The 16,097-nt window shown below is 41.8% G+C and overlaps 1 protein-coding gene across 5 annotated transcripts in view; it reads right to left on the reverse strand.

Annotated features, from left to right (window-relative positions):
* LOC132888134 (leucine-rich repeat-containing protein 49) overlaps window positions 1–16,097 on the reverse strand; it is a 148,670-nt gene that overhangs the window by 73,963 nt on the left and 58,610 nt on the right. For 4 of the 5 annotated variants that reach the window (XM_060924151.1, XM_060924150.1, XM_060924153.1 and 1 more), the window contains exons 8-9: window positions 13,018–13,161; window positions 1,416–1,477 (exon numbers count right to left, since the gene is read on the reverse strand). In XM_060924151.1, the coding sequence (XP_060780134.1) occupies window positions 1,416–1,477; window positions 13,018–13,161 (206 nt within the window). The remainder of the gene's footprint in view (window positions 1–1,415; window positions 1,478–13,017; window positions 13,162–16,097) is intronic. The other variant, XM_060924154.1, reaches the window with a different exon arrangement.

A 16,097-nucleotide genomic window follows, 5' to 3' on the forward strand; every position in this document is an offset into this window, starting at 1 on the left:
CTATCCTGGGGGTCCCTTGTATGGCTCACACCCTTTGATGGCCTCCCGAGAAGCCATCCCACTTCTGACACCATCTGTAGCAAAGCAAGAGAACAGTCACCTTATCCTGCCTTGAACCCAGGTCGACAGGATGCCAAACCTGCACCCTGACCACAACACCAAAGAGCCAGGCTCGTTGGTATGGAAGTCAGAGCACATACTCAACTGTAGTGACGGGCACTCCGTCACACACATCCTCCATCACCCCCTCCATAACTTCCACAATTACCCCATTATCTCCCTCATAACCCCCTCCATGATATCCTCTATCACATCCTCAATTACCTCATGACCCCCTTCATAACCTCCTCAATTGCCCCATTACCTCCTTCATCACCCCCTCCATGACATCCTCTATCACATCCTCCATCACCTCCTCAATTACCCCATCACCCCCTCCATAACCTCCTCAATTACCCCATTACCTCCCTCATCACCCCCTCCATCACTCCCTCAATTACCCCATTACCTCCCTCATCACCCCCTCCATGATATCCTCAATCACATCCTCCATCACCTCCTCAATTGCCCTATTATCTCCCTCATTACCCCTCCATAATATCCTCAATCACCTCCTCAATTACCCCATCACCCCCTCCATAACCTCCTCAATTACTCCATTACCTCCCCATCACCCCCTCCATCACCCCCTTACCTCCCTCATCACCCCCTCCATGATGTGCTCCATCACCACCTCAATTACCCCATCACCCCCTCCATAACCTCCTCAATTACCCCATGACCCCCCTCATCACCCCTTCCATAATATCCTCTATCACATCCTCCATCACCTCTCCAAACACCCCCTACATCACCTCCTCTACCACTTTCTCAATTACCCCATCACCCTCATCAATCACCTTCACCATCATCCCATCACCCTTTAGATGACATCCTCTATCACCTCCTCCATTATCTCCCCATCACCCCCTCCATTACTAAATCACCTTCTCCATAACCTCCACCTTCACCTCCTCCATCACACTTTTCCAGTGTTATGAACAAAAATGCAGAGTCACTCTCTCTCTTTCTCTCTCTCTCTCTCCTCGGCTGGAGGTGGACGCATGACACGGCAAAAACCAGGACAAAGAATTTCAGAGCACAGAAACAGGACATGCGGAGCTCCAAATACACAGAGAGAGAGAGAGAGAGAGAGAGAGAGAGAGAGAGAGAGAATACAGAAATACTCACATTTATATCGACACACAAATATACATACAACTTCATTAGCATCTATACACTGATAGCACAAGTATCTTGTAATGTAGCATCAGTCCTCACATGTGGGCAGGGCAAAGAAAGAAAAGATGTCTACCTCAGCACTTTTGTGGAGTCACGGGAAAGGAGGGGGTTAATTCAGCCGCACTTTCTCTTACCTGCTGATGTTGTTAGCGCTGAGGAAGAGACGCTGGAGACAGGGCAGCCGGTCCACCTCCGTCTACCGAGAGAGAGAGAGACAAAATGAGGGAGGAGTGAGAAAGAAAAAGGGATGCTGCAGAATCCCTTGTGAAGCTGTGAGCTCTTACCATTCGTCCAGTCACCTTGCAGTGCCGGCAAACTGCTCCATCCGGCCAGCGCACACGCATGCGCAAACACATGCATAAACACACACACAGACTGCTGCGGCTGCTCAGGGAGGGGTGTGAACACAGTGCAGGGGAGGGGGAGAGAAGAAGAGAGGGGGGAAAATGCAGAGGAGATGCTCACACAGGGTTAGCGAATAGCAGAGATGGTCTGGCTGATGACGTTGGCAGTGGAAGAACTAATGAGGGGGGATGTGTTTTGTGAGTATCCTGTGTGTGCGTTGATGGAGAGTCATGTGTGTGTATGTGAGAGAGAGTGTGAGAGAAAGAGAACAAAGGATGGAGGGGAAATTGGGGAAAGGGAGGGAAGGAGGGTGGATGAGGAGAAAAGGCTGTGACTGGCAGATGAGGGCACAGTCAGGCGGCAAGGTCACAGAGGGCACCAGTTCTGATGCCACACAAGTGTGTGTGGTGTGTGTAAAGGCACGCAAGTTTCTGAGGTTACAGACACAGACTACAGACACATCTTTATCCACCCACATACACACACGGTACAGTGTAATTTCTTGAGTCAGCTCTTAGTGGCTAAGTCTGGCAAGTTGCCCTTAACGCCTGTCACAATGCCAACATTCAGCACTGCACTCTTCACGGCTGATTATAATGCTCACAGGCAGGCATGTACACACTCAGACGAGTGCCCTCTTGCTTGGTTGTATAATTATGGTTTTTTTGGCCTCTGGGGATGCGCCGCTGTCCAAGATCTACTTTAGCAAGGAACAGATGGCTCAGCCTTGCACTCGAAATAGTAAAAAATCATTGGCTCTTAAATGCCCTGGGATTCTCTCTGTGGAAAGACGTGTGAATAATCAGGCTCCCGAGTGGAGCAACAGAAGAACGTCGATCTTATCATGAGTTCAAATCTTGTTGATGCCAGAGGCATCCATGCTGAGAGTCAAGGGAGCAAAAGTGGCTGTCGGGTCTGGGTGGGAGGGATGGCATACGCTCTTTCCCTGGTCAATTACAGCAACACTGGCCAGTCGTGAGCTCATGAAGTGCCAAACTGACTGCAAAATTATATTGACATATAAGCTACATCTATCTATCTATTTCTTATTATTTAATCAAAGTTGTACAACCCCGATTCCAAAAAAGTTGGGACAAAGTACAAATTGCGAATAAAAACGGAATGCAATGATGTGGAAGTTTCAAAATTCCATATTTTATTCAGAATGGAACATAGATGACATATCAAATGTTTAAACTGAGAAAATGTATCATTTAAAGAGAAAAATTAGGTGATTTTAAATTTCATGACAACACCACATCTGAAAAAAGTTGGGACAAGGCCATGTTTACCACTGTGAGACATCCCCTTTTCTCTTTACAACAGTCTGTAAACGTCTGGGGACTGAGGAGACAAGTTGCTCAAGTTTAGGGAGAGGAATGTTAACCCATTCTTGTCTAATGTAGGATTCTAGTTGCTCAACTGTCTTAGGTCTTGTTTGTCGTATCTTCCGTTTTATGATGCGCCAAATGTTTTCTGTGAAAGATCTGGACTGCAGACTGGCCAGTTCAGTACCCGGACCCTTCTTCTACGCAGTCATGATGCTGTAATTGATGCAGTATGTGGTTTGGCATTATCATGTTGGAAAATGCAAGGTCTTCCCTGAAAGAGACGTCATCTGGATGGGAGGATATGTTGCTCTAGAACCTGGATATACCTTTCAGCATTGATGGTGTCTTTCCAGATGTGTAAGCTGCCCATGCCACACGCACTAATGCAACCCCATACCATCAGAGATGCAGGCTTCTGAACTGAGCGCTGATAACAACTTGGGTCATCCTTCTCCTCTTTAGTCCGAATGACACGGCGTCCCTGATTTCCATAAAGAACTTCAAATTTTGATTCGTCTGACCACAGAACAGTTTTCCACTTTGCCACAGTCCGTTTTAAATGAGCCTTGGCCCAGAGAAGACGTCTGCGCTTCTGGATCATGTTTAGATACGGCTTCTTCTTGGAACTATAGAGTTTTAGCTGGCAACGGCGGATGGCACGGTGAATTGTGTTCACAGATAATGTTCTCTGGAAATATTCCTGAGCCCATTTTGTGATTTCCAGTACAGAAGCATGCCTGTATGTGATGCGGTGCCGTCTAAGGGCTCGAAGATCACGGGCACCCAGTATGGTTTTCTGGCCTTGACCCTTACGCACAGAGATTCTTCCAGATTCTCTGAATCTTTTGATGATATTATGCACTGTAGATGATGATATGTTCAAACTCTTTGCAATTTTACACTGTCGAACTCCTTTCTGATATTGCTCCACTATTTGTCAGCGCAGAATTAGGGGGATTGGTGATCCTCTTCCCAGCTTTACTTCTGAGAGCCGCTGCCACTCCAAGATGCTCTTTTCATACCCAGTCATGTTAATGACCTATTGCCAATTGACCTAATGAGTTGCAATTTGGTCCTCCAGCTGTTCCTTTTTTGTACCTTTAACTTTTCCAGCCTCTTATTGCCCCTGTCCCAACTTTTTTGAGATGTGTTGCGGTCATGAAATTTCAAATGAGCCAATATTTGGCATGAAATTTCAAAATGTCTCACTTTCAACATTTGATATGTTGTCTATCTTCTATTGTGAATACAATATCAGTTTTTGAGATTTGTAAATTATTGCATTCCGTTTTTAGTTACAATTTGTACTTTGTCCCAACTTTTTTGGAATCGGGGTTGTATGATTTTATGCATTGTCCTGATTCAAAAAATAGCTGGTGTGTGCCTACATTTGTAAACGTTAGGGTTATGCATAAAATCAAACTGCTTCAGTTAACGTTCACATTAAACATCATTCAACAGAACGGTGCAAAAAACTAAAAACATCCAGTGAGCTGCAGTTCTGCAGGTTGCTGAGAGAGGTCAGAGGAGAACGGCCTGATTGGCACGAGCTGATAGGAACTCAAATAAGCACTCATTACTGCTGCGGTGAGCAGAAAAGCAACTCGGAACAGTCAAATTGAACCTTGATGCAAATGGGCTACAACAGCAGAAGATCAAACTGGGTTCCAGTCCTGTCAGAAGAACAGGAATCTGAGACTACAGTGGCAACAGGATCAACCAAACTGGATAGTTGATTAGACAGATGAGAAGAAAAAAAAAAGTTGCCCGATGTGATGAATTTCAATTCCTGTTGCAACATGCTGAAGGTAGGGTTAGAATATGGCCTCAAGTCCATGGAGTCCATGGACCCAACCTGTCCTGTGTCAACAGTTCAGGTGTAGAAGAAGAAGCAGCCAAGCCAAGTAGCCACCCACTGTGTAATGGCGTAGGGAATGTTTTCTTAGCACACTTTGTGCCCTTTGATACCTATTGAGCACTGTTTGAATGCCACAATCCGAGTCTGTTTTTTTTTTTAAACAGCTTTATTGGCCTTCAAACAACAATACTATAAATGTTGTTGGCTGTCCATTGCTAGTGATGATGACTGCTTCGTTAGGCTGCACAGAAACACAGATGGGCCGGGTGGCCTGCACCAGAGCGACAGAGTCATCTGCAGCGGTGGTATGAATGGCCTCATTGAGCTGCCTGGTTTCGTGAACTCTCATATACTATTCTCCTCTCCTAACCAAGCGCCTTGCACAGTAAGGTAAGACAAACGATGTCGTGCCTCCATTGTTGTCTCTCTGGACCTCCAGACCTGATGCCAAGTGGTGCACAAAAGTGCCACAGACCTGACGGGTATATGGAAGTTGCCCTGCAGTGACAACTGACTTGCTGAGTAATGCCATTCGTTGGCCATTTGAATGGCTCTTCCGCATGCCATCTGGTGGTGTACCATTGACCCTGTTTGGTCCATCTGCCACATTGCACCGAAAAGCACCCTGCTGCCAGCGCCTTATTGGTGATGTACAATTTAACCCATAGCTGGAATCCAGGGTCAGAGCAGACCTGGGAGCAATGGTGATTAAGGGGTAACCCCACTTTCCCCAATACTCAAGTCATCCTGGACCTAAGGCTCACCACCGGTTGCAATTTAAAGCCATACCCAGGACTAACTACAAATGGACAAGACATGCAAATCAAACAAAACCATGCAAAAAAAAAAAAGAAAGAAAGAAAGGAAGGTCCAAAAGGGTAGGCATGAACGGGACCAAGAGTCCCATGCAAAGCACCTCCCTACGAAAACATCAAAAATCTCAAAGGACTTGGACAAAAGAAAAACATAAGTAAAAGCTATTGTTGCCAATGGCAACCACAATTACGACAAAGGCTCCATGAGTGAGGCCGGTCAGTACCAAAAACATTAACTGATCATTGTACACATTAGTAACGCAAACCTTGAAAGACTTTAAACAAAGAAAATTACTAGGTGTAGCTCATTTGCATATGACGTTACAGAGTTTAGCACCGTGATTGGAAAAAAACAAAAAAAGGACTGAAAAGTAGCGGTTTTACAAAAAGGCATCACCTCACGGAATCCAGGGACACATGTCGACCGAAACGAATCCGAGATAATCACAAAAGAAGCATTTTTTTTCTAAATTTGTGATTTTCGTTTTTTGCCATAATGTGCAAGTTGAGATCTTGAAGAATGCAATCAGTATTTCAGATAATAGATTGTTTTGTTGGAAAAGCATACATTTTTTGTTGCAAATTGTCTCGTTTTTGTCAGGACTGTAGCCTGCTGGGGGGTGTGGGTAAATTACCATATGGGCCATTCACGTAACGATTTAAGTCTTTTTTTTTTTCGCCAATCAGCTGTATGATACGAGCTGAGCTCGTGGCTACTTAAGCTGCATACAGGCATGTCATTTCACTATGGAATGAATATGGAGCAAGCTAAACAGATCGCAAAGGAGCTGAAACACCACGAAGCAAACAGACGCACGGTAGTTACATCGAAGATAACCATTTCTAGCAAAAAAAAACGCAACCAAAAGGAAGTGTTCTAGGACTACATATTCCATCGGAGGCATTGGTGTGTGCAAGGCGACGTTTCTCTTTCTGATGGGGTAAGTTTATTAATCTAAGGTTGTGTGGTTATTTTTGCATGTAACGGAGAGTGTTGTGGTTTGGTTACATGAAACTAGCGTTGTGTTATCATCGTGCTATCTTTCTGTCTTACGGTGTGAGTAATTTTTCAACCACAAAACGTTAAAGTATACTTTAGGACTTATTTTTGTACTTCATAATTGTGTTGGGCATACTTTGCATGGAAGGAAAATTGACGTGGTGATCTTTGTTTACATGAAAGTAGCATCGTGCTAGCTAGTAGGGGGTAGGGCTTTCCTTAATGCCATGCAAATGAGCACCATTATGTGCCCGCCCTGCACCCAGAGTAACTGAGAAGGAAAACTTTGAGGGCGATTTTCTCCCTTTCCTGTTTTAAGAGGTACGCACTTTCAAAAGGCCACACATTCTTCAAATATTGTCAGATCTCAACATGGAAGGCATCATTGGAAAGCTTAGAAACTGTACTTTCTGAATCTGTCAATAACTCAAAATGCCCCCGGGCAGACATGTGTCCCTGGATTCCATGATTTGCACTTAATTTCACTAGATTGCGACCATGACTAACACATTTTAAGAAACTACAGTGTCGTTGCTGACCACGTGCCACAACTTACCATCTTATAATGGGTCCTTCCAGCATAATGATGTGATAGTCATCTAAAACTGATTGCATGAACACTTCAAGAGCTTCCTTAGTTTCCTGAATCTAAAAGCGCAACTTTGAAAGAATGACAGATTCACAGCATGACCTCTTCTCCTTATTATTATCAGTATGCAGTATCCTACTAAAATTCCCAGTGAGCATATATTCAAATGTCTGAGGCACTTAGTTTTACTTACACTTATACTTGATTTGGACCCTTTCTTTCTAGAAATGTCATAGCCGGCTCAATCAGTGGGTTGCTTACAGGATATTGTTCCAAGAAATATATCAGTAACATGATCATTTTATTTCAGCTCCAACTGCTGATCTTAATGACGGCCGGTGTGGCTCAGTCCGGCCCCGTCTAGTCCAAAAGGAACGATCTAAAGTGGGCCACCTTGCGCAATAAATGTTGCAAGCTATATATACACACACACACACCACATACAAGCTATAAATAGAAGCTAGGAATACCGACCTATTTGCCAGAAAGAATTCAAAACGGTGAGGAATTGACTGAGAAGAAGCGATTTTTGTTGAACTGCTTAAGGCATTAAGGCTTAATTAGTCCATAACTTCATTAATAATTGTAACGAAGCAAATCTGGGTAGAAGTTATATGCACCCTAGGTACCCCTACCTTCATGCCAGAAAGAATCAAAATCGGTGAAGAATTGAGGGAGAAGACGTGATGTGTGTGGAAACTGCTCGTTAGGGATTGATTAATTACTCCATATCTTCATTATTAATTGCAATTATTCAAATCTGGGTAGAAGCTACTGTATATGCACCCCAGCCAGACCTACCTTCCTGCCAACAAGAATAAAAATCGGTGAAGAATTGACAGAGAAGAAGCGATTTTTGTAAAATGTGGGATGACGACGTACAGACGATGGAGAACACATGATGGCATAAACTCATCACCTGTCAGCTAGATGAGCTAATAACCCAGAAAGGGAAAACTGCACCCCTGATCAACGCTGTGAATCTTAATTACTGCCTGCTCCTGGATGAAGATGATTGCCATCAAAGATTAAGATCTACGAGATGACTAATTAAACCTACCAAACCAAGTGCCATGCTCAGGTCGCTGTGTCGGGGCAGTGTCATTGTGTAACGGGCGTGAGGACCTCTAGAGCCATGTCTGCTGTTACATAAAAAGATTTAGTGATTATGTAAGAGGACACATGTCTAAAGGACATGATGTCACTCCAGTACACGTTAATACAGTATAAGCACCAACGAGACACACACACGGCGCATTTTGGAAGGCTCTCAGATAAAAATGCATGACGGAATTTGTTACATCAAAGCTAACTATAAATCCGAGAGCAGTGTATGCTTCTGTATGACATCAGAGATTCAAGAACGAGCCCGTTGCATCTATCCAGCTGCCTCTCTTTCGTTCCCTGAATGGCTGCGTCTATATTTAGCAACAGACGATGACATCATCACTCAGCTGATATGGCGCTGGCCAAAAATTCACCAATCCTGAGAAAGGCACTCGGGTAGACAAACAGACCGAGCTGTGTCAAAAAAAAGTGAAATCATCCTGAATGATGGAGCCATAAATCAAAAAGGTCATAAATCAACAGGCTACAAGTGCTCTTTTCTCTGCTTGAATATTCAATCAAATCCCATCACACTGCACATCAGTCATGCTCTGCTTTCTTTTTTTCCTGAAGGAAACAAAGAAATACAGCTGTGACATGTCCAAGTAGAATAAAACGTGAAATATACTGTAGCTCTCTGTTCTCATCCACGCAGTTTGTTTAAATAGGATAATAAAGTGATGAAAAGGGAAACGACTGTAAGCGTAGAAAAAAACAAACAAACACGTAAACTACATCACGACAGCAAGAACTACAAGATCATAAATCGATTTACTTGGCCTGGACTTCTGGAGCTCTGTTTGCAGAGGCTTATCTGTTAATCAAAGTCAAGACTTGAGTCAGATTCGAGAGTCGAGTCAATTTTCAATCATCATTCCATCATGATTTACCTACACATTATACAGTACTGTGCAAGTCTGAGGCACCCTATTATTTTCCATACAAACTTTGTTATAGATTTCTATTGTATGACTTCTACATTATCGAGTCAGTACAGAAACGTTTTAAAAGTTCCAAACGTTCGTTTTTTTCCAGCACAAAATTAAATGTTACAGAAAAAAAAGGTTCTATCTGAGCAGCATATTACAGAACAGACCACTTTTCAGATTAAAAAAAAGAAACCAGAACGTCAAGGACGTAGTCGCTCATCTGCCCCGCCATCAAAACCATGACGACCAAAACATCAAACACAACCGAAAATGTGACAATGTGAGAGAGGACCAACCTCCACGACAAATTGCTTACAACAGGAAAATCAACAAAGGACTAAATTTTGTTCCCTGAAAGAAGATCGACCCAAAACATCGATCAGAACTGAATTCGCATGATGAATCAGAGAGGAGATACAATTCTAGTCGGAAGGAAATGTCTTAAGTTGACCTAATTATTAATTTTTCGCAAAAAATTGACAATACAACGACCAAGTTTTGTGCAGAAGGACTCGTTCGTTCAAACGAAACAATCGGAACTGAAATCCATTGAGCACTGAGACAGCGAGGAGACAGGATTTAACTGAAAACAAAAGTAGTAAACAAATTGTTTACAACAGGAAAATCAACAAACAAACAACCAAGTTGTGTTCCCTGAGGGAAAATCGACCCAAAACATCGATCAGAACTGAAATCGGATAAGAAATCAGAGAGGAGATACAATTCTAGTGAGAGGCCTGGAAAATTTGTTCATTTGGCCTAATTAGTACCTCGTTAGCAAAAAATTTGACAAAACAACAACCGAGTTTTGTGTGGAGTGATGACTTCCTTTCAAACAAAACAATCGGAACGGAAATCTGTGGAGAACTGGTCAGCAGGGTTAGATGATTTTTCTATTACAGCATACAGCCGCTCTGACAGTACTGGTTAAAAAGGCAAACTACCAGTTCATATTAAAGCAGATAGGCAAGGCAAGTTTATTTATATAGCACATTTCATACACAATGGTAGTTCAATGTGCTTTACAGAAGTAAAAACAAAAACAGTAAACAATAGAGAAATAAAATTACATAAAATAATTTTATTTTTATTCTAAAACAATTAAAAGAATTAAAAGAAATTAAAAGAAAATAATAAGAATTAAACAATAGTAAAAATAAAATAATAAAATGAAGTAGTAGTTCAAATAAGATGAGAAAGAAAGAAGAAGAAGAAAAAGAAAAAAAACCCAGCAGAATAGAATAAAGAATAAAATAGGATAAAGTTAAAGTAAATTTAAAACATGCAGAGAAGTAAAGATTATAAAGAATGTAAAGAAGACAATATTAATTATTTAACAGAAAGCATCTGAAAACAGCTTGGTCTTTAACCTAGATTTGAAGCTGCCAACAGCAGGAGCATTTTTAATGTCCTCTGGCAGTTGGTTCCATAGATGTACTGCATAGTACCTAAAAGCTGCTTCACCACACTTTGTTTTAACAACTGGTTTTAATAGTACATTTTTCTGTTGCGATCTGAGCAGATACGCAGAATCATGGCCTCACTTTTGTTTATAAATGCCTTGAGACCTCAAGAATGGCACAGGAATAGTTTTAAGCATTAACAATAAATCTAATATAGTAATTTTTACGATTAAAGTGATTCATATACGGTAGGTAGCGGTCTGACTGAATGACCTTGACGTCCGTAACATCACAGCAGGAAGTCTATCTTTCTCATCGCCATTTCCGCTATACTAAAACACAGAGCTGGCTGCAACTCCGATCATCCATTTGAGCTAATTTATCGCCATGCCATGTAGATGTGTTGCTGGCGGGTGCAGCAACATGACAGAAGCTGGATTTACGTTGCATTCATGGCCCAAGAATGTTCAAACTGTAAAGACTTGAACACACATTGGGCGCCTACGAAGTGGTCTCTCCTCTGCTCTGCACATTTTACTGAAGATTCGTACAAGACCTCTGATCTGTTGAGGAGTGTTGGCTATAAGCCCGTATTGAAAGAGGGTGTAGTACCAACAATTAAAGAAAAAGAAGACTACAAGAAAAGGAAAGTGAGTTCAGTTGCACCAGTCCTCCTGGAGTGAGCCGAGGGTTGTTGCTAAAACCCGGGACGGGACATATCGCTTGGTCAGTGACCTCTCCGCAGTTGTTGCTAAAACCGGCGACGTTCCGTTCCGTCCCGGGTTTTAGTAATTACCTGAGCCGAGCAGTAATGGCGGAGTACACGGTATGGAGAAAAGTGAATGAGTGGAGCAGCCGTCCGATTTCTAAACTGGATATTGCTGCCGTCTCGCCCTTACATGAAAGAAGTGAATGAACGGAGAACTGAACGAACAACTGAAAGTCAGATTGTTTCAAAAACAAATCGGCCACAAGATCAGCCTTCAAGAAGGGAGAACATAGACGGGTAAGCTCCGACACTTATTTGGATAAAAAAATCAGCACGTTGTTTCCCTGCATTTAGATTAATACATGTAACTTGTATTGTGTGTTTAAGTTAGCGGTATAAGATTATTTAATTTGCTTCAGAATGTGATTGTCTCAGTTCATCTGATTATTTAATTAGCCTTTTATGTTTTATCAGTGAAAATGCATGCATGTACATGTATGCTGCATAAGTTATAACACCCATCCTGTTTTAATGAGAGTCAACCCACAATCAATGAAGTCAAATCAGTCTTAGTTGTGCAAGTTGGTAACGGGATTTCTTACTTTCACCATACATTTTTATTTATATATATGACTTTGGTCTATAGCTGTCAAAGGCCTCGGCCTTAAAACCAGTTACCACTGTGACGTCATGCACTCGGGGCTCCCATTTATGCAGCATACAAGAGTCAAGGATGGAGATACTATCCACTCAGAAATTTATTTAAAAATAAAGGTTCTGCATATCTGCTTTAAGGTGGGGGGATTATTTTCATTTAATTGAAGCTGGGGAGATTTTTTGGATGTCAATGTTTAGTTAGCAATTTTGGAAGGAGTCGCCAGTGTCAGTGCTTTGTAACAGTCAAAGGTTACGTTTTCAGACATAGGATAGTATTCAGTGTAAAAGAATGTGGCAGCGGAGGTGTGGTCAAGCACCAGTTTGTGAATGGACAACGAGGCTAGAGAAGGCAAGTGGCAACACACACACACCCACCATCAATTAACCACAGGTGTGATCGTTTTGCCACTTGCCTTCCCATGCCTGGTTGTCCATTCACAAACCAGCACTTGACCACGCCCTTGCTGCCACAAGGAGTTTCTCAGGAACCTGGAAACATTTGTTTTGGTCTTATTAACTTGGAGAGGGCAAAAAGACAGACTGGCGAGGAAATAAATTTGCTATCATACAAGGGATTGCGCAATCATTTCCACTGAAAGTTTTCTTTGGCTCCAGAACAACATAAAGTGATGTAGTGTTTAGGACAAAGTCTATGGAATCGGAGAGTCATCATTTCCTGGAAGCATGGCGAGTATCCGAGGATGTACAGTAGGACCTCCCGTATGTGTGTCTTATATGAAAACAATTTTGTAACAAAGCACCAAAATCAGTATCAGCATGCCACTGTATTTAGCAGCATCTCATTGGTTCTTCTGCATCATCTCTCACACTTGTATATGGTTGATTTATTAGAAAACTCGCATCACTGTCAGCTCTCTCAAAGCTGATGAATAAAAGTATCAGGCACATGAAACCATCCCTCATTCCTAAATGTCAGGAGATATAAAGCAGAAATACAGCACACCGTGTGTGTTATTGTTGTTCAGTACTCACTACAGATGAGATGTTGTTGTTTCTGAGGTTGAGCTCCATCAGAGATTCCAGACCCTGCAGGTTCTCCACCCTGGAGATGCAGTTTCCTGCCAGGTTCAGCACTCGGAGTTCTGCGAGGCGAGACACGCTCTGGATCCGACTGATCTACAAGCAAAACAAGTTGGCATGTAAAAGTTTAAAAGGTGATACATCTGGAGCTCTGACTTGTATGATTTTTCTATTACAGCATGCAGCAGCTCTGACGGTGGTTCTGGTTAAAAAGGCAAACTACGGGTTCATATTAAGGTGGGGGGATTATTCTCATTTAACTGAAGCTGGGGAGATTTTTTGGATCTCAATGTTTAGTTAGCGTTTTTGGAAGGAAAAATCATATGATTTGTAGAAAAATCACATTGCTTCTCTTGATTATGTTCATGATCGAGCTTGGGTTAAAATATACACATAAACTGACTGTAAACCAAGAATGTTCAGATTTCATGACCTTGATTTACCATCTCATGGTTACATAAGGTCATACATAAGCACTGAGACCTGCCACCTCCAGAAATTTTCTGATGACTCTGCAGTGGTTGGATGTATTACTGATGGTGAGGAGAGTGAGTACGGGATGGTGGTGGACAACTTTGTCACGTGGAGCAGGAAGAACCACCTACAGCTCAACGTGACGAAGACGAAAGAACTGGTGGTTGATCTGAAGAAAATCAGGGCTCCGGTGAGCCCTGTTAACATCCAAGGGGTCAGTGTGGACGTCTCATCTCATCTCATTACCTCTAGCCACTTTATCCTGTTCTACAGGGTCGCAGGCAAGCTGGAGCCTATCCCAGCTGACTATGGGCGAAAGGCGGGGTACACTCTGGACAGAGTGATGGTAGCATCTTCTCTTTCAGTATAGAGCAATACATCTGTGAATTCATGATGCCATCAATGAAATGCAGCTCCCCGACACCAGCAGCACTACATAAGGACACTGCCACCACCATGTTTCACTGTAGGCACCATGCATTTTTCTTTGTATTCCTCACCTTTGCGACGCCATACAGTTTTGAAGCCATCAGTTCCAAAAACATTTATCTTGGTCTCATCACTCCAGAGTCTAGAGCCCCAGTAGTCTTCATCTTTGTCAGCATGGGCCCTGGCAAACTCTAGGCGGGCTTTTTTGTGCCTGGGCTTTAGGAGAGGCTTCTTTCGTGGACAGCATCCATGCACGCCATTCCTCTGCAGCATACACCGTATTGTGTCACGGGAAATAGTCACCCCAGTTTGGCTTTCTACTTCTTTAGATAACTGCAGTGAACTTGCATGCCGATTTTCTTCCACCCTTCTCATCAGAAGACGCTCCTGTCGAGGTGTTAACTTCCGTGGACGACCTGGACATCTCTGTGAGATGGTTGCAGTTCCATCTTTCTAAAATTTTTGGACCACTTTTGCTACAGTATTCTGACTGATAAGTAAAGCTTTGCTGATCTTCTTGTAGCCTTCACCTTTGTGGTGTAAATAAATTATTTTCTTTGGGGAATTCTGAAGAGACAAGTTGAGCGTCACTCTCCATCCAGCATCCAGTCACTAAAAGAGGTCGTTGCTGAAGAATGGAAAAAGATTGATGTTGCAAAATGTCGCCAACTTGTTCATTCCATGCCTAGAAGACTTGGTGCTGTCATTAAAAATCATGGAGGCCATACAAAGTACTAGATGTAGTAGTTTTTGTTGTGGGGTGTACTCATTTTTGCACCACCCTAATTTGAGTAAAACTGAAAAAATGTGTAATCCAAGTTATATTATTAACCTTACTTTCACGTTATAAGTTAAACAGATGTTATATTAAACTTTGTCTTGTCAACATTTTGAAAATTGTTTGTGTTCATTGAGATATTGTTTCAAATTTTACTTTTCAAAGGGGATGTACTCATTTACGCTGAGCACTGTATATAGAATCAGTTCATTTTGCTTTTATTTGAACTTATTTTTATTCTTTTTTTAAAGACTATTTCATCTTCTATTTTCAGACATGTTTACTTCTCTGATTCAGGGGGTTTGTAGCAAATTTGAATTTCCCTCCGGGGATTAATAAAGTGATTCTGAATTACTATTAGAACTACTCATGCAGCAATATCTTGCCAATATACTCGATATCCGTTACTAGATTTATTTTAACGTGTGCCACTTTCTCATTTGTACCTCACTGTATTAGTTTTATTTTATTGTTTTTAAACTCTCGCATGCTTCTATGTTACATTATATAACAGCAAAGGAAAAAAAAACTGATCTGCTTCTTCAGTCCGCATTTTCTATCCCAGGATTTTTCAGGTTTAAGGGCTTGCACGTTTAAAGGCAGTGACCTAGACACAAGAGGAAACCCCTCCCTTTTGAAAATCTTTCAAGAATCCATAAAGGTCTTTGTGAGGGGCTTTGAGGATCCTATTGAGGATCTCAACAAAGATCCTCAAAAGATCTTCAAGGATCTTTAAAATTCTTGCCAAGATCTTCAAGGCTCTTCAAAGTTCTTTTCAAGATATTCAAGGGTCTACGAGGATCTTCAAAGTTCTTTTCAAGGTCTTTAAGGATCTTTAGAGTTCTTGTTAAGACCTTCAAAGTTCTTGCCAAGGTCTTCAAGGATCTACAAAGATCTTCAAAGTTCTTTTCAAGGTCTTCAAGGATCTTGACAAGATCTACAAGAATCTTAAAAATCAATAACCACATTCAATTCAGATGAGGATATTATGTTGCCATCTGTTTACTTTTTCCTGAATGTTCCACATAACTTTGTGTTCATGATATATGTTATGATAGCATCAATAAAGCCTTTTTTTTGTTTGGAATTTAACGTGGCTTTTGTTTTTTAAGATTCTTGTAGATCTTGTCAAGAATATTAAAGATCCTTGAAGATCTTGAAAAGAACTTTGAAGATTCTTGTAGATCCTTGAAGATCTTGGCAAGAAGTTAAAGGATCTTTGTAGACCCCTGAAGATCTTGTCAAGAATTTCAAAGATCCTTGAAGATCTTGAAAAGAACTTTGAAGGTCCTTGTAGATCTTGGCAAGAAGTCAAAAGATCTTTGTAGATCCTTGAAGATCTTGCCAAGAA

Source organism: Neoarius graeffei, chromosome 6 (genome assembly GCF_027579695.1).
Source record: "Neoarius graeffei isolate fNeoGra1 chromosome 6, fNeoGra1.pri, whole genome shotgun sequence".
Classification (NCBI taxonomy): domain Eukaryota; kingdom Metazoa; phylum Chordata; class Actinopteri; order Siluriformes; family Ariidae; genus Neoarius; species Neoarius graeffei.